The following is a 19,661-nucleotide window of genomic DNA, read 5'->3' on the forward strand; positions in this document are numbered from 1 at the left end:
GGGGCAATGCGGTATGTGGGGGGGAGCTGTAGACAGTATGTGACTGGATTGACTTGCCTGAGTATACCTAAAGGGCCGATGAACCAGGGGCTGAGCTTGCGGCAGGGGGCATTAGTCTTGGCATTAGGTTTTGGGTAGACATCCAGACCCACTGTCCAACTTGATAGTCAGGATGCAGACGTCTGCGATGATCTGCTTGTAGTCTTTGCCATCGTATAGCTCATTGCAGATGGACGTGGGCTGTTTCCCATGCTCCCTGGCTACACTGAACCCAGTCATCCACCACCAGAACATTGGATGGCTCCCCTGACCATGGGAACAATGGTGGTTGATACCCCAAGGTGCACTGTAAGGGCGTTAAGCCCGTGGATGAGTGGATGAGGGAATTATCATAGTTTCATCGTCTCATCGTCCGTCTGGGATGTGGTAGCTTAGTGGTTAAGGTGTTGGACTTGTGATTGGAAAGTTGTGAGCTTGAATCCCAGGTCCACCAAGCTGCCACTGCTGGAACCCTGAGCAAGTTAACCCTACTTACCCCTTAAGTGCTGAGCTGTATAAAAATGAGATGAAAATGTGAGTTGCTCTGGATAAGGGCGTCAGCAGTAATGTAAATGTAATTCTGAGCATATTCTGACCATGGCAGGAACTCACTCCATCTGTGCTGTTCTCAGCTGCAGTACACCCTGAGGTATCATCCTAGTTCCTGATTCAGCCGTTCCATTTGATATCCTGAGCTCAGGCTGATGTTAATCACCAAGTTTACACAGAAGTCCCTCGAAACCCGGGAGGTGATCTGGGGGCCCCGTTCTGAAACGATGTCCTCTGCTAGGCCATAATTATGAAAAACATGGTGGAACAAAGCTGTGCCAGTCTCTAGTGCCGTGGGAAGCCCCCTTAACAGTATTAGTTTACATGCCTTGGTAAATCTATATATGGCAACCAGGATCGTGGTATTACCTCCCAAGCTGGGCAAGTCTGTGATGAAATCCATTGCAATGGGGGACCATGGATGCTGGTGAGTGGGCAGAGGCTGTAACAATCCGGCATGGAGCTGACAGCTCGTTCTTGACTGGGCACAAGCGGAGCAGGCCTTAACATGATTTTCATCATACAGTGTCATTAATGGCCACCAGAATCTGTTTTGCAGCAAGGAGATGGTTCCTCAAATGCCTGGGTCCCAGTCCTCCAGTACTGCCTTGATGGAGAGCAGCTCCCGATTCCCCACATTGTAGTTGGCCTTGGCTGGCGTAAGTTTCCAGGAAAAAAATTTCTCCATCAGATCCTTGAAGTCATTATTAATGAAAGATTGGAAGACTGCAGGCCTGTTAGTGAGTCCGTAGGGCATTACTAAGTATTCATAATGTCCCTTTGTGATGTGAAAGGCTGTCTTCCACTCGTCTCCCCCTCAAATCCTCACCAGTAGGAGAGGATTGTAGGCGCTGCATAAATCCAGTTTGGTGAAGAAACAAGCTTCCTGGGGCTGTTCTAGGGCTGCTGGCACCAAGAGAAAGGCGTAAGGATAAAGAACTGTGACGGCATTCAAATCTCTGTAATCAATGCAAGGGTGTAGCCCCCTGTCCTTGACATTGGGCTCGTTGACAATCCATTTGTTTGTTTATAAAAGCATTTCACATTCCTCATCTTCTGTGCTTGGGGTTGAAGTTGATGTTGAACTGAGTGGCTGGAAACTAATGTCTTTTTTGTCATATGGAGGATCTATGGACAGCATGCTAATGTCAAGCTCCAAATGTTCTTCTGATTGCTCTTCAAGTATGTTCTGGTTGAGTACCTGGGAGGCTGTGAAATTACATGGATTACAGTTGGGTTTTATTATAAATGAATAGTAATTAGCAACATGAAATAAGTTGTAGTAGATTTATCAAAATTAAACTGTGCAGTTTACTGGAAAATCCTTATGAAAAAATTTAAATACAAGGTTTTTAAGATGTAAAGTCCATTTGTTTGTACTTACAGAATTGTGGGACCATATTGGAGGGAAGGCATAATATGTCCCACTTGTGGATGGTTTGGTCCATTTTTGCTCAGTTGCTGGACTTGTGAGCAGTAAACAAAGTCTAGAATGGGCATCTGTTAACTGTCTTGAAGTAGTTGCTGTACCAGAGTCCTTTTGTTTTACTGGTGTTGACTATGGAACACTAGCAAAAAAAGCCCCTGCTGCCTGTCCATGTGTCAGACCCACTTTGTGTTTACAAAGCAAACGTGCAAAGATCAAGGAATTGCAAATAAGGGAAATGGTCTTTACTAACAAAAAGGTACATAGAGTATAACTTTGTGTCATTCCACACACAACCACTTCGGAGTGCTCCTCCTACATCACGTGTGACCTTTTGACGGAAGTGTCACATAGAATCCACACAGTGTCTTTAAGCTAGCTCTAGACAAGCTTTTGTGCTTAAAACGTATACAATTTTGTTTTCCAAGAAAATGACCGATTGTTTCGCTAGATAAGAGCCTTCTTCCACAGCTGAGATCATTTAGAGCCCTTTGAAGCTGGATGTAAACTGCATTCAAACTTGCAGGCACCGTTGAAGTCCACTATATGGAGAAAAATCCTGAAATGCGTCCCTAAAATAATTTCTTCACGACTGAAGAAACAAAGGCACGAAAATCTTGGATGACAAGTGGGTGAGTAAATTATTTGTAAATTGTTGTTCTGAAAGTGAAATTCTCCATTAAGGTTGTGTGTAGGAAAGGAAAGACATTGTGTCTTGAATTTGAAAAAAGCAAGAAATAATAGTATCCCATGGTAGGAGAGTGGAGGCACGATAAAAGCCAGTTCTATAGAGAGGGATGAAGGGATGCAGCCATGTTAGTTAAAGGATGGGTGGCCACCTCTCTGGAGGAAAACATGCATCAGGAATGGCCTCACACACAGACCTACAGTTAGAATGCTACCAGAACTAATATACAGAACGCACCTCCAGTGCCTTTGATCCCTAACAAAAATCACTGTTGTTTCTGAGAGGAATTGTGGAACATGATTACGTGGGAAAGTAATTAAGAAGATGCACCTAGTTGCAGTTTTGGCACCACAGCAGATGATGTGGTTTATACACACTGGGCTTGATAAACATTTTTTAAAGGTGATGACTCCTTTGTGGTGACCCTACTAGTTGGGTTTTACACAACCTAGTGCTCAAGAAGGCATGTTGTGATCAAGAAGCCTCAAAAAACGGTGAGACAATGGTGAATGCGAATATAGGTTTCATGTTCTATTTCCTTCCAAAAGAATTGAAACAGATTGTATTATTAGTCAGTGAACTAATAAACCTGTACTGATGTGTTCATTGGTAAACACTTTAAAGCACATTTGTATGTCACTCAGGATGGGGCATCTGCCAAATGCAGTAAATTTAAATGTGAATCTTGCTTTTAACTGGTTTTATTTATAGCAGCACTTTGCTAAAGGACTGATGATGGACTCGCATCTGTAAGATCGGTTTATATTCTGCTTCTTGACATTTTATCAGGTGCCCCAACAATATGAGTCACTCTGAGCAATGCAGACTCAGCTACTCTATATGGGCAAAAGTTTGTGCACCCCTGACCATCACACTCACATGTGATGGTCTCTTCTGGAAAGCTTTCCACTAGATGTTGCAGTGTGGCTGTGTGGATTTGTGTTTATTCAGCTACAAGTGAGATCAGACACTGATGTTGGGATGTTGAGGAGACTGCAGTTCCAGTTCCATCCCAAAGGTGTTCAGTGGGGTTGAGTCAGAGTCAGGGTTCTGTGCAGGACACTCGAGTTCTTCCACCCCATCCTTCACCTCCACACCATGGAGCTTACTATATGTACAAGGTTTGTGGTGTGTCACCTGATTAAAACGACTGTCACTGATTGGCTGCATGAATCTACAGTCTGTGTGAGAAAGAAATCAGTCACAGTTTGTTTTTCTTAAATGTGAGGGCGGGGTTTAGTCCTGTGCTAGCTCATTCTACAAACATCACAATATTATGTTTTTTTTGATCAAATCTCTTCAAATTTTCTCTTCTCCATGAAGAAAAATAAAGGAATAAAGGAACAGAGATTGCAAATCTGTAAGATTTTATTGTAAATTTTGTAAGATTTTATTTCTGTATGATTGTCATCAGATTAAAAAGGTACATCATGTGGATTAAAAGAGATTTGTAAACAGATTTCCTGAGATCATGTCTTGATTGAGAGACCGCTCACAACCGGATTAACAACACGTACAGATGAAGTGTAGAAAGCTCGTCACTCCGCAGCTCGCACAATCGCAGAATAATTATTTGCGAGCGCTGTCGTAATTCGCAGCGAACCAATCACACGTCTCCTTCATGGCTGAGGAAAAGCAAAAGTTCAGAATCAACGTCTGTGTGTGTGTGTGTGTTCACTTACTCTTATTGTCACCTTTGGGTACATTACACCACAGAAAACACTGGTAAAATGAGGACTACCATGAGAATTGAGGACATTTTTCATGTCCTCATTTGTTTGACTATGTAATAGCATTTGGCATGCCCTAAAATGGTGTCCAGGCTTAAAATTACACTTGTCCCAGAAAAGTACTTTTACCTGATTTGTGTACCCAAAGTGTGTATCCCAGTCCCGAAAACTGTGTAACAAATAGTGCCCCCTATGAGAACTGCACTTCCTGTAATATACACATTTCTGTAGTTCTCTGTAGTGATCTGTAATTTGGCTCATAGGTAGAGACAGCCAGTCTGAGGCAGTCTCTTAGGTATCTGTCAGTAAGATGGCTCCTCCTAAAAAGTCCCCAAAAGTCACTGTCCCTTGATCTGGCTTTCAGCACTATGTCATTTTGCAAATCAACTTACCTGTGACTCAACCACTGGAGCACTCAGAATGAAGTAGTAGGTTTTTGTATGCAGCATTGAGCTCATCCGATAACACCTTGAATAAGCAATGCTGAAGTCCTTTTGCTTGCATCAAGTTTATCAGTTTGACCACCAGTGTCATTATGTGAGAAAAGTCTCCATGACTTTCCCAGCCATTGCATGCTGATATATTAATTTTATCTCAGTGGTCACTTTTACTGAAATAAATACAGCAGTAAAATAAAGAAAAACAAAGAAAGATGCTTGCAAAACTCAACATTAATCAGGCATGATGCATTTTTTGTACTTATTTTTCTGTTTATTTTGGGAACTACTGGGACAATGATAAAGATTTACCAGTTGATTGTGATCATTGGGTTGGCAACCATTGTTCTAGAAGTTATGATTTGTGTGAGAGCTGTAGAGTTGACCTTTGCTCATCCCCCACTCGCCTCAGTCTACCATTCCCTTCCCTCTAATCGTTATGATATGTGTGATAGCTGTGGAGAGGACAAAACAGGGTGTGAAATCTATTTTGTTATACACTTCATTGCCAAAAGTTTTGGGATTTCTGCCTTTACATGCACATGAACTTTGACATCCCATTCTTAATCTGTATGGTTTAATATGATGTTGCCCTATAGGGCATATAACAGCTTCAACTGTTTTGGGAAGGCTTTCCACAAGGTTAAGGAGTGTGTTTATGGGAATTTTTGACCATTCCTCTAGAAGTGCATTTGTGAGGTCAGGCACTGATGTTAGACAAGAAGGCCTGGCTCGCAGTCTCTGCTCTAATTCATCACAAAGGTGTTCTATCAGGGTGAGGTCAGGATTCTGTGCAGGCCAGTCAAGTTCCTCCACACCAAACTTGCTCATCCATGTCTTTATGGACCTTGTTTTTGTGCACTGGTGTGCAGTCATGTTCGAATAGGAAAGGATCATCCCCAAACTGTTCCACAAAGTTGGAAGTCCAAAATGTTTTGGTATGCTGAAGCATTAAGAGTTCCTTTCACTGGAACTAAGGAGCCCAGCCCAACCCCTGAAAAACAACCCAACACCATAATCCCTCCTCCACCAAACTTTACACTTGGCACAATGCAGTCAGGCAAGTACAGTTCTCCTGGCAACCGCCAAACCCAGACTCGTCCATCAGATTGTCAGACAGAGAAGTGTGATTCGTCACTCCAGAGAACATGTCTCCACTGCTCTAGAGTCCAGTGGCGGCATGCTTTATACCACTACATCTGACGCTTTGCAATGCACTTAGTAATGTAAGGCTTGGATGCAGTGGCTTGGTCATGAAAACCCATTCCATGAAGCTCTATAAGCACGGTTCTTGAGCTAATCTGAAGGCCATATGAAGTATGGAGAACTGTAGCTATTGACTCTGCAGAAAGTTGGCAACTTCTGCACACTGTGTGCCTCAGCATGCACTGACCCGGCTGTGATTTTACGTGGCCTAACACTTTGTGGCTGAGTTGCTGTTGTTCCCAATGGCTTCCACTTTGTCACCGTGGAATATTCAGTAGTGAGGAAATTTCACGAATGAACTTGAACATAGGTGGCAACCTATCACTATACCACGCTTGATTTCACTGAGCTCCTGAGAGTGACCCATTCTTTCACAAATGTTTGGAGAAGCAGTCTGCATGGCTGGGTGCTTGATTTTATATACCTGTGGCCATGGAAGTGACAGGAACACCTGAATTCAATGATTTGGTGGGGTGTCCTAAAACTTTTGGCAATATAGTGTATATTCATGTTATTTTATTTGCGACATTTCAATGAGGATTTTTATTTTGGTATTATTTGCTCATGGAGGTGATATTGTGTCTTGAAGAATATGTAGAAGGCAGAAGAAGAGTGTTGGGTTGGAGTGAAGTTGCTTCTCTCCCTAGTTTTTCCAATCTGAGTCCAGTAATAAAGTTATTTGTCTTCGATTCTGCCAGTGCACCATCATTATTGAAAGTATAGTTGAACACCAGCACCCTCAGTCACCAGAACCCCATGCCTTACAGTAGTGACAAATGTTCCGATTTATTTTTTAAAAACAATGTGAATAAAAATTGTGCCAATAAAATGTTTAACAATTTATATGGTTTAGCAGTTATTCTTCAGCTATTTCTGATTTACTGATACACCTAACACAGGTGCCATGTACAGATTTTGTCTTTTGAAAATTGTAAAATAGAAAATTGTACAGCTCTCTTCCATGCATTAAGCTCTTCTTTGCTTCTTCACTAATACATCGTGAGGAGCCATGTACATATTTCATCTTTTCCTTGATTCAACAATTGATTTGTCCAGCTTCATCTCCCATAATTTATCCCTTCTTTACACTCAGCCTGCTGCCCATCCCCTATCCACATAAATAAATTAAAAATTTGATTTAATTTAAAATGATAATTAAACTATGAAATTTAGAATATAGTCAGATGTCATGGGTTTTTAAATAAGTAACTATATATGAATATAGAGATAAAATTGTGAAGGAATTGCAAGAACAGTACTGTGACAACATTCCACAGTTACTTGCAGAGTCACTTTTGTTTTATGCTTAGGTTTTATGGAGGCATACAATTTTAAACATCAGGCTCATTTTAGGTTTTCACATATACTTTTACTGGATCTGCTTTAGGAATGGAAAAGATTCATTTAAAAATAAGTCAGACTGTGGATCTATATACTATGAATAGCAGTTGGGGGTAGAAGGCGGGTGAGGGTGGGGCAGTTTTCCCATGAATCCAGACATGCAAGCAGCAATTTCCTGAGTGCGGTAAGACTCGCGGTGGTGGCATGTGTGTTTACATCAACACGGAATGGTGTAAGGACTCTGTGCTTGTGTCTAACTACTGCTCATCGGTAGTGGAGTTTGTAACTGTTAGATGCAGACCTTTTTATTTACCCCGGGAATTCACCACTACTCTCATTATTGGAGTGTACATTCCACCCAGCGCTAATGCTAAGGAGGCTCTGTGTGAGCTGTACGGAGCTATTAGCGAGCTGCAGAATGCTCACCCCGACGGACTGTTCATCATCGCCGGAGATTTCAATCATGCAAATCTCAGAACAGTGCTCCCAAAATTCCATCAGCATGTGGACTTTGCTACGAGAGGGACGAACACGCTGGATGTTGTTTATTCAAACATTCCCGGCGCGTATCGTGCGGAGCCCTGCCCCCACCTCGGCTACTCAGACCACATCTCTGTTATGTTGATTCCAGCATACAGACCTCTCGTCAGACCGCTCTAAACCGGTTCTGAAACAGGTTAAGACCTGGCCAGCAGGAGCCATCTCTGCTCTTCAGGACTGTTTTGAGTGCACTGACTGAGACATGTTTAGGGAGGCTGCAACCAACGGCGACTCTATTGACTTGGAGGAATACACTGCATCAGTGACCAGCTACATCGGGAAATGCATCGATGACGTGACTGTCTCCAAGACCATCACAACACGCTCCAACCAGAAGCCGTGGATGACTGCGAAAGTGCGTGCTCTCCTGAAATCGAGAGACTCTGCCTTCAGATCGGGGGACAGGGCGGCCTTAAAAACAGCAAGGGCCAAACTGTCCCGAGCCATCAGAGAGGCGAAGTGTGCACACGCCCAGAGAATCCACGGCCACTTCCAGAACAGCAGAGACTCCCGGCGCATGTGGCAGGGCATTCAGGCGATCACCAACTACAGGACAACTTCACCTGCCTGTGACAGTGACGCCTCCCTTCCAGATGCGCTGAACGACTTCTACGCTCGGTTTGAGGCACAGAACAACACAACAGCGAGGAAGACCATCCCTCCTCCTAATGACCCAGTGCTTTGTCTCACCACGGCTGACGTGAGGAGAACTCTATACAGAGTTAACCCACGGAAGTCCGCTGGACCAGACAACATTCCTGGCAGAGTTCTCAGGGAGTGTGCGGAGCAGCTAGCAGATGTCTTCACTGACATCTTCAACATCTCGCTGAGCAGCTCCATCATCCCTACGTGCCTCAAGACAACGACCATCGTCCCTGTGCCAAAGAAGTCCACGGTTTCCTGCCTCAATGACTACCGTCCCGTTGCACTCACACCAATCGTGATGAAATGCTTCGAGAGGCTCGTCATGAGGCACATCAAGTCACAGCTACCACCCTTGCTGGACCCTTTGCAGTTTGCGTATCATCCTAACCGTTCCACGGAAGACGCCATCACCACAACCCTCCATCTGGCCCTCACACACCTGGACTGCAAAGACTCCTACGTTCGAATGCTGTTCATAGATTTCAGTTCAGCATTCAACACAATCATCCCTCAGCAGCTGATTAAGAAGCTGAGTCTCCTGGGCCTGAACACCTCTCTCTGCAACTGGATCCTGGATTTCCTGACTGGGAGACCTCAGTCAGTCCGGATCGGGAGCAGTATCTCCAGCACCACCACACTGAGCACTGGAGCACCTCAGGGCTGTGTGCTCAGTCCATTGCTGTTCACTCTGCTGACTCACGACTGTGCAGAAATGCAGAGCTCCAACCACATCGTCAAGTTCGCTGATGACACGACCGTGGTGGGTCTCATCAGCAAGAACGACGAGTCAGCATACAGAGAGGAGGTGCAACATCTAACAGCCGGGTGCAGAGCCAACAACCTCTCCCTGAACATCGACAAGACCAAAGAGATGGTTGTTGACTTCAGGAGAGCACAGAGTGACCATTCTCCGCTGTCCATCGATGGCTCCTCTGTGGAGATCGTCAAGAGCATCAAATTCCTTGGTGTTCATCTGGCGGAGAACTTCACCTGGTCACTCAACACCAGCTCCATCACCAAGAAAGCCCAGCAGCGCCTCTACTTCCTGAGGAGGCTGAGTAAAGCCCATCTCTCTCCCCCCATCCTGTCTGTGTTCTACAGAGGGACCATCGAGAGCGTCCTGAACAGCTGCATCACTGCCTGGTTTGGGAACTGGACCGTCTCAGATCGCAAGACCCTTCAGCGGATAGTGAGGACAGCTGAGAAGATCATCGGAGTCTCTCTCCCCTCTATCACAGACATTTACACCGCACGCTGCATCTGCAAAGCCATCAGCATTGTGGCTGACCCCCTCACACACACTCTTCACACACACTCTTACACACCCCACACACCCCTCACACACACTCTTACACACCCCACACACCCCTCACACACACTCTTACACACCCCACACACCCCTCACACACACTCTTACACACCCCACACACCCCTCACACACACTCTTCACCCTCCTGCCATCTGGAAAGAGGTACCGGAGCATTCGGGCCCTCACAACCAGACTGTGTAACAGTTTCTTTCCTCAAGCCATTAGGCTCCTCAACACCCGGGACTGAACTGTTCTACACTCTCACACACACTCTCACTCAGGACTGAACTGTTCTACACTCACACACACACTCTCACTCAGGACTGAACTGTTCTACACTCTCACACACACACACACACACACTCTCACTCAGGACTGAACTGTTCTACACTCTCTCACACACTCTCACTCAGGACTGAACTGTTCTACACTCACACACACACTCTCACTCAGGACTGAACTGTTCTACACTCTCACACACACACACACACACTCTCACTCAGGACTGAACTGTTTACTAACTCTCTGTCTCTCACACACACACACACACTCTCTCTTGACTGTGTGGACGCACACACACACACACACAATTTATATTGTTCATTACTTACTGCACTACCTCTACCTGTCATCCGCTGCTATAGTTATATTTATGTTTATTCTATTTGCACTACCTCAACCGCTGCTGTGTATTTTTGCACAATATTTTTGCACAATACTTTTTTTCTACATCATTTCACTTTATCTATTTTATTTCACTTACATTCCAGTACACGTTCTTTTATTTCTTTTCAGCGCTAAGTGTCCTGTGTTCTTTTGTGTTGTCTTTATTGTATTTATTGTCTTTTTTGCACTGTCTTGTCTATGCTCTGTTTGCACCTAGCTGCACACTGTGCACTTTACGTGGCTAAGACAAACTTCTGTCCTAGCTCTGTGGTGTTTGTTGTTTTGTATTGTACTAGTAGTTGTATGTTTATGTAGCACCAGGTCCTGGAGAAACGTTGTTTCATTTCACTATGTACTGCGCCAGATATATGTGGTTGAAATGACAATAAAAGCTTCTTGAATCTTGAATCTTGAATCTTGAATCTTGAGATGCACCAGCGAGACGTGCACCAACAATTTGTCCTCTTTTGAACTTGATATGTCACCCATAATGTTGTGTGCATTGCAATATTTTAAGCAAAACTGTGCTATTACTCTGCTAATTAAACCTTCACACTCTGCTCTTACTGGTGGAATGTGCAATAAAGAAGACTGGCCACCAGGCTGGTCAAATTTAGCCATGAAACCTCCAACACTAAATTGGCCAGTGTTTCAGTTTCATTGTCCAACCCCTGTAAGTTCTGAGGGTCATGAAAAACCTTGTCTTTGTCTCGTTGCTGTACAAGACATTCTACCTCGGCAAGAAATTACTTACAGTTATGGAGACTGTGACTGGCCATGGCGAACCAAGGTACTATCAAATTATGGCTAGGATTAAGCAATAATTAACCATTGCGTTTAGTTGTTACAATATCTAATTTCATTTCTAAACTGCCAGTCAACGTCTGCTGCATCCACATCGAAAACACCCTCACTACTGTTACCATGTTCTCTAACCACTACTGAGATGCCATCATCTCAAGCTCCCTGTGTTGCATCGCAATCATCTCCAGCACCCTGTGTTGCATCACATTCCAAAAAACTCCAAACGAAGGAGAGTGCAGTTAAACCAGTTTAGAAAAAGGGGCAACTTTGCCCACAACACAGATGTGGCCAGAAATGGGTGTGGGGAGATGATTTCTTGCTACTGTCCCAAAACAAACAAAGAAGCTAAGGAATTCACTCATTGCATTTACTGTCAAGGGCTTTATAACATGCACAGTCTTTGGAAACACATCAAACACTGTCCCAATAAACCAAAGGATGCCAAACCCCAAGGCAGGAACAGGGTTAGGTCCCTGTTGGCTCAGAGGTGAGCAAAGGCATGATGAATATCCTATCCTAGATGAATTATGATTAAGTTCCTTGTACAGTTTATGGTGACAGTATCATGCAGCTGGGAGAGCACATGTTTAATTGGATGGGATCTGACATGACTAAACATGATTACATCAAACGGAAAATGCGAGAAGTTGGCAGACTGCTGGTTGAAGCAAGAAAGATTACCCCACTGTGAACAATGATGGACTTCTTTATACCAGCAAACTTCAAATATATCAGCTGTTAAACCTATGTCAGACTACAATAGAAAACAACTCTTACTGCATTCCTTCACTAGCTCTTAAACTTGGTAATTCTTTAAACAAGATCTGTAGTATTATTGAGAGCTATGCAATGATGTATGGTGATCATAAGCATGCTGAATGTACTAGAGATTTTAGAAGAATATACTAGACAAGATGGAATGAATACATCCCTGCTAGTGCTATTACAACAAAGAAAGTAGCAAAGTGGAATACACCACAGATAATCCCATTCACTTACTGTAAGATACAAACTCCTGCATTCACATTTGCAAAAAAAAGCATGGTGAGCTCCAGAATATGCTCACAGCCCTTCTGTAGACGGTTATGCTGCCCTTGCCAAGGTTACACTATCACAAATCATCTTATTCAACAGAAGAAGAAAAAGTGAGGAATCACGAATACTTTGTCAGAATTTGGGAGGAAGCTATTTTCACACATCATCAGAGTTGAGATCCGTGGTAAACGAGGAAGGAAGGTTCCTGTGGTTTAATGGTTTCTGCAATGGAGCTGCTTGTTGAAACATGTGAGGCTTGTGGTGTCCCACTTGAGAATCCTTTTATGTTTGTTAGATCAGGAGCAATGTCTGCTCACAGAGGAGGAGAATGCATTTACAGAGCTGCTTGTGGCTATGGTGCTAAGAATCCTCAAGCATTATCATCAGCTAGACTCAGGAACCATATAGCAAGCATGTAAAAGATTCTTAACCTCGATGAAAATGAAGCAGATCAGCTTTATCAGTTTACTTCCTGGGCCATGACATCAGAGTGCGCAGAGAGTATTACCGATTGCCAGAGGGGACACTGCAACTGGCAAAGTTGAGTAAGACTACAAAGGAACGAAACTTGATGGTATTCAAATATCATCCCGAATGGTATGAGCGCACATGCATTTGTTTATATTGTACATATTTGCAATTCTGTTTATAATAATAGGTTTGTGGACACCTGACTGTAAGATTTGTTTGTGTTGCTGAATGTCCATTTCACATTTAGTCCCCATTTGCTGTTATAATAAGCTCCACTCTATGTCCCACTAGAGTGTGGTTGTGGAGATTTGTGCTCATTCATCCACAAGGGTGTTGGTAAACAAATCCAAAACGCGCTGCAAAAGCATAGCCAAAAACAGGTAGTTCAGGGGATGTACAAACAGAGTTTCGGAGGGTAACACGTGATCAATAACACGTCAGCAACAGAGTACTGATACGAGAGTAAATAAAGCTTGGTAAAGTAATTAGGTAATTAGCATTATAAAAAATTAATTCAAAGAATGTAAACATGACTGTTGCAGTGGCTGTAGGTTTGTCATATTTAATCCTTTTAAGCCTTCTGATCTTTCATAACCAGCAAAGCCTGTATTACAATGTAATGGGATCAAAACCCATTTCATTCTGAAATGTGGTGGACTGAAATAACCAGAGAGCTTGTTCTAAACAAACAAGTAATTTCTGCAGGTTGACTTCTAGGCTTTTATGGACTGGGGAGGAAACAGTGTCTTCCGAAAGTATAATCAACACTTACACTGAATAACCAAGTAAAATTTGATTCCATTGAAGGAATTCCCTTTAAAGGAAAAAAATACAGATTTACCAGACTTACTTATACCAATATCTCTGAACTAGATTGAAAGGTACCTAGAAGAAAAGTGTGTAACAACAGCTCTAGAAATATAATTAAGTGAAATTTGTGTATCACAGCAGAGTCCTAAAAGAATAATTTCATCAGAGTTTGTGTATAACTGATGTGCTTGTAAGTTTGAATTGTCCAGAGATCTTGTTTGTCCCTAAATTGATACTGTCACCCAAGTGATGGTAAAAGTCAGGTCTTTAAGGAAATGTTGATTTGAAAATGTCAAATGATAAATGTAATGAGGGTGTCGCCAGTAGTGCAATCATTTTTTTCTTTAGTCTCTAGACCCTCTAGATAGGAATGTCCCCAAAAGTAGTGTCCTCATTGGGATGTTTAGTGTGTGTGTGTGTTGTGTGTTTACCTTTATGGAATGGAGTGAAGGTAAAATTAGGAAGGTAGTGTCTCAGTTTAGCGTTACTCGCCGTTTTCTTCAGCTGACCATCAGATTTGCTCGTGTCGTACTGAATACATCAGGTAAAGGCCAAAGCCTGTGTTTTACTGTACTTCTGATACCACACACACACACACACACACACACACACACACACACACACATACACACACACACTCACTCCTTCACTTCATCTAGTTCCTTAATGCTGGATTTACTGGTTTAGTGGTGATTAGACTTTAGATCAGATTTTTTTTAGACACTTGAGTAGACTTTTAAGAAGTCAGACTCCTCCAAGACGAGACACTACACACACACACACACACACAAAATGAAGTGAAGTAAAGTGAAGGATACAATCACAGGTCCTGTGAAGCCGAAAGATTCCACAATTGCATCGACTGCATCTTTAATGGTCATCTCATCCTCCTCCCCTACTGCAAACAGAACAGTGTGTGTGTGTGTGTGTGTGTGTGTGTGTGTGTGTGTGCGTGTGTTAATGAGTAAGCAAACAAAGCAGCTCAGTATTACACAAGCCAACAAAAGAAACAATTAAAACATGCCTTTAAAAAACACTTACCAACAGTTTAATAGATAAAAGAAATATAAAGAGGTACATTTTTAAATATTTTTTAAATATTTAAATAATCCCATTCAAAGTAGCTATTTACAACACAGCCTCCTATTGTTATAGTTATTATTTTAAAAATAGTTTTATTATATTTGTTTTTGTTGTTGATTCATTTTATTTAAAATCTTACAAATGTACTTTATAATACTTTATAATACTAAACAGGACACAATTTTTCTTAAAAGTACTACTAAAAAATCAGTTTCTTTAAAGAAAAACAAAACATCACCGCCAAGAAAAATATAAATCCTAATATAAATATAAACAAACAAACAAACAAACAAACAAATAAATATATAAACAAATAAATAAATGAATCTCTCTTTTTAAAAAATAAAAAATAAATGAATAAATAAATAAAATTTGTTAACAAGTCACTTTAACTTCTTAAAATCTTATAATAATAATAATAATAATAATAATAATAATAATAATAATAATAATAATAAATTTTCTGATTTTATTCTATTCTGTTATAGTTAGTTCTCTCTTTATTTATTTATTTGTTTGTATTTATTGGTCTCTTTATTTCAAGACACAGACAGCGAGAGAATAAAGAAAATCATCAGCAGGTTGTAATCAGTTCTCTTAATACTGATACATCAATAACAGAAATAATAATAATAATAATAATAATAATAATAATAATAATAATAATAATAATAATAATAAACACATTGGATCTTTGGTGCTTGGCCCCCTAATAACCACATGAGTATTTCAGTCGGACTCTTCATGAATTTACAGGAAGTGTTTACTCTTTATAGAGGTGATGAGTAAATAATAATAAATTATAAATTCATTAAAAAAACACTTCCATGATGTAAATTTCACACTGAATAAATTTTTGTTGTAACGATCCTAAAGAAGATCAGTGCTCCCTAGAACCATGAATGCATGTCTTCCTAGTGATGTCATGTGACCAGTGTGTGTTAGTGTGTGTTAGTGTGTGTGTGTCTGGGAAGTGTGAGTACCTGAGAGAATGATGGGTTGGATTTCCTCGTATTCTCTCAGCACCCAAACACAAAGACGAGCCAAATCTACAGAGAAGATGAACTGACGTAGTCCTTGACCGGAACCCCACACCTCCAGAGCCGTTCCGTCCCCTAAAACACACACAACAATTACACAACAGCTTCAGCATTACTGGCTTTAGCATGAAAGGCAGTCTACCTATAGAAGGGGGAGGAGTCTGTATTTATAAAGGATCCCTTAATTACACACAGGGCTCTACACACAGATGTGATGACACCTGACTTCTGTCAGTCTCAGATTTCTTCCACAGTCATGAAGATTCTCAGTCTACACCAAGAACACCATGTACTCCACTGCTTTCATCATCATCTTCTTCTACCAATACGCTCTGGTAAGGATTTATTTTCCAGAGAGACGTGTTAATGATGCTACACTTTGTGCAGCTCTTCCTGAAGAAGACACCAAGACAGTGGACTTCCCATGGCGACAAGCGTTCTCTAACCTGATTAGCATACCACAGGTTTTACCAGCCATGGTGATGATCTGGTAACACACTATTGGTTTTGATTACTAAAAATGTGTGTGTGTGTGTGTGTTATGAGTGTGTGTGTGTGTGTCTGTGTGTGTGTGTGTGTGTGTGTCAGTGCTTCTTACTCTTTGCTTTGTAAGTCTTATGGATGAGTGCAGGTACAACGTGACCATCCTCGATGTTGAAATTGTCATGTGGGCCAAAAATGTTTGTGGGAATGACAGCTGTGTATCGCCGTCCATGCTGCTGAAAACAGGCCCTACACACACACACACACACACACACACACACACACAGACACACACACACACACAGACACACACACACACACAGACACACAGACACACAGACACACACACACACACACACACACACACACACACACCACAACTGCTATTGCCACTGCCAGCAAGCAAGCCCCGACTGCACAGCTGCTAATAGTATTATATAATCACCTCATAAATCACTTTAAACCTGAAACAGTGGAAAATCTCAATTTCCTGTCTTTTATTAAAGCTCACTAATTTGTTTATGCGATGCTGCTTCATATTTTCAGGAAAACTTACCGGTGTAAAAGTGTAAACCTTTCCCTCTGACTGCTACAAACACTGACACTGGAGACTCTTTAAAGAAATCTGAAATAAACAATAATCTCCTCACAGATTCTTTCTTTAAAGCTGAGATGTGACAAACCTGTTGTATACGTCAACCATCCTCTTGGCGTAGGCATAACCCGAATTGGACTCATGAGGAGGACCGTTATGGATCTATGAAGAAGATCAGTGCGTGACAGTTTACACCTTTGTTGCAGTGTTTCAGTGAATTTTAGACTTGTAGCTGCTGCTGTAGTCATAAAGACATAAAGACCAGGATTGAGACTCAGCTCATTCTGATCACACTGTAAACTCAGTAGAGTTCGTCTTTACTCGTCTGCACCTGTTTACTGGAATGATTTATCATCCTACTAGAACAGGAATACGAATAAAGAGGAAGAAATAGCAGACCCACCTGCACACACACACTTTTCACAGCTGCCAGGATGATGTCCAAAGGTGGGAGGGGCTTTTAGGGTTCACAGTTTATTCCTACCTTTTACAAATTGAAGGAGATGAGCTATGTGTGTGTGTGTGTGTGTGTATGTGTGTGTGTGTGTGTGTACCATAGTCTCATCAATGGGGTAGGTGGTTTTATCCGGAAAAATGCACGTGGACAAACACGAGACGACTTTCACCACATCGAACTCATGAGCCGTTTGTAGCACGTTATCGTTGATGGCCAGGTTCTTCCTCTTAAAAATACAAAAGTGTTGTTTCAGCTTATTAAGAAAAAAAACGTGTGTGTGTGTGTGTGTGTATGAGAGATTTATTACCAGGAAATCTAGGTTCTGTCTCAGGTGCATGAAGAGCCCGCCCACTACAGCTGCGAGGTGAATAACGTGTGTGGGCTGATGTTTCTTGAAGATGGCCCTCGTCTCAGCTGGGTTTCTGAAAAAAGTGTGATTTTTAACTTCGTCTCTGATTCGCTTTACATCCTACATCATCTCTACATGGTCCAGGTACGAGGGAACGAGTGTGTAGATGGGGTGAGATTTTCACAGGAATATAATCTTGTAGCATGTGACTGAGGCAGAAATATAGTTACTGAATGAATGCAGCAAATCAAATGACTTTACATTACAAGGCTGCTGAACTCTTCAGTCTGATTGGTCAGAAGGTGTTGATTTATTTTCTATCAGAGCAGCTCTGGGAAGGTTTATATTAATGCACTTGCTTTAATATATTACTGTTTCTGATGTTTTGGTCAGTGTTGATGTTCAGTATTGAACTGATTTGTGATCAATAGCTGAGGTCAGTGTCTTTGAGTGGCTCAAAGTATTCTTTTCACCTAGCCTACAATGTTTAAATATGCATTTGATCTTTGTACCAGTGTGACTGTGAAAAGGTGGAACTCTTATCAGACAATTCAAAATGTCTGATAAGTTGATTTTAGTGTAATGGATCACCAGTGTAATGCGAATCACATGTTCGATGTTTGGTTTCTGTACAAATAGCTTGGTCTTGGCACTCACGTCAGATCTGCGTCTTTCGAGCTGAGGAAGATCCACTCCTCCCCTTCTCTCGCTCCTCCTTCCTGCTTCACCACACGCTCTATGGCTTTCCCCACAAGGCCGCTGCCGCCTGTCACTAGCACCCGCATCGGTCTCATCTCACCGTTCATCTGACGGACAGAGGAAGAGTCCGGTCATATATTTATTTCAATTCCAAACATCATCAGTGCAACAGAGAAACTTTTTTACCACCAGGAGGAATGGCAATTATCCAGAGCACCTCATATCTCTTCATGGGTTGGGCCTTCATGCTACTTTATAGAGCTCTGTCAAGGGTGTGCACTTGATTTTCATAATGCAGTCAATATATTTCCCATTTTAACAGCAGCTGTCAAACATTCCTAGCAAACAGGTCTTTGGCAACTGTACTTTTGATAACAAACCAACAAGTTTCAAACAAGCACACATCCAGACATAGTATTTAAAAACGTGCTCTATGTATATTCATAGAGACTGTGTACACATTGCTGTGTGTTGGTTTTGTTATTTATTTTAAATGGTCATTTTGTTGAAAATTCCACTTCTTTTCTCTCTTTGCTTGTGTAGGAGGTCGAGGTTGCTCACTTACTGCTTTAGACACTAAATGTCTAAAAGCAGCGCTACTAATATGTACCTGTGGCACTAATATGTACCTGCACCAGTAAAATGTACTTGCATCACTAAAATGTACCTGGGCCACTAAATTGTACCTGCGCCACTAAAATTTATCTGCGGCTCATAAACATAAGGAACATAACATGAATTACCATCAGATTTAAAAATAAATAAAATCAGTAAAATAAAGATAAATGCATTCCAGTAATATCCATTTATGAGTGGGATAAGTAAAGAACATGGTTACCATTTTTTAAATGTAAGCGTTCAGAAGAAAAATATCTCCAGGTGTGTCAGGTGTCCTCTCGTATCCTGTCGCTGGAAAAAATATTAAATTATCCACAGTTTATAGCGGAAGATAACAAACAACAACTACGTTAATCGATGTAAAATCAAGTTCTTAAAAGCCCTGGGAAAATGATCAGTCCTGATCTCTAAAGTTACAAACCTGTGTGATGGAATGTGTGCTGATCCAGAACACAGCAAGTTTTTATACAACCAGGAAGAATGGCAATTATCCAGAGCATCTCATATCTCTGATTGATGGGTTGGACTTTTATTCTCCTTTATAGAGCTGTGGCAAGGGTGTGCACTTATTGTCTTAATGTAGCCAATGAAGTTGCCATAGTTCCTGTAGGAGCAATGGTTGTCAAACCTTTCTAGCAAAC

General features: G+C 41.7%; 1 protein-coding gene across 2 annotated transcripts; it reads right to left on the bottom strand.

Annotated features, from left to right (window-relative positions):
- Positions 1-4,110: 4,110 nt before the first annotated feature.
- Positions 4,111-19,258, bottom strand: LOC131346672 (GDP-L-fucose synthase-like). Of its 2 annotated transcripts, XM_058380242.1 has the most exons (10): positions 19,241-19,258; positions 18,361-18,509; positions 17,662-17,776; positions 17,452-17,580; positions 16,986-17,059; positions 16,418-16,551; positions 15,763-15,894; positions 14,515-14,594; positions 14,128-14,227; positions 4,111-4,327 (listed from the first exon to the last, which is right to left on the bottom strand). In XM_058380242.1, exons 1-10 carry the CDS (start codon positions 19,241-19,243, stop codon positions 4,272-4,274), a joined length of 972 nt encoding a protein of 323 aa, XP_058236225.1. In that variant the 5' UTR covers positions 19,244-19,258; the 3' UTR covers positions 4,111-4,271. The 2 variants fall into 2 exon arrangements, with proteins under 2 accessions (XP_058236225.1, XP_058236227.1); XM_058380244.1 differs by lacking the exon at positions 19,241-19,258 and having other exon boundaries at positions 18,361-18,733.
- Between the last annotated feature and the right edge of the window lie 403 nt (positions 19,259-19,661).

Source organism: Hemibagrus wyckioides, linkage group LG26 (assembly GCF_019097595.1).
Source record: "Hemibagrus wyckioides isolate EC202008001 linkage group LG26, SWU_Hwy_1.0, whole genome shotgun sequence".
NCBI classification, from domain to species: Eukaryota; Metazoa; Chordata; class Actinopteri; order Siluriformes; family Bagridae; genus Hemibagrus; species Hemibagrus wyckioides.

Coding starts and splice junctions, on each gene's coding strand:
- LOC131346672 (XM_058380242.1), bottom strand. Junction 16,552..16,985: donor ATGGTTGACGTATACAACAG/GTTTGTCACATC, acceptor GTGTGTGTGTAG/GGCCTGTTTTCAGCAGCATG. Junction 14,595..15,762: donor CCAACCCATCATTCTCTCAG/GTACTCACACTT, acceptor TTCTGTTTGCAG/TAGGGGAGGAGGATGAGATG.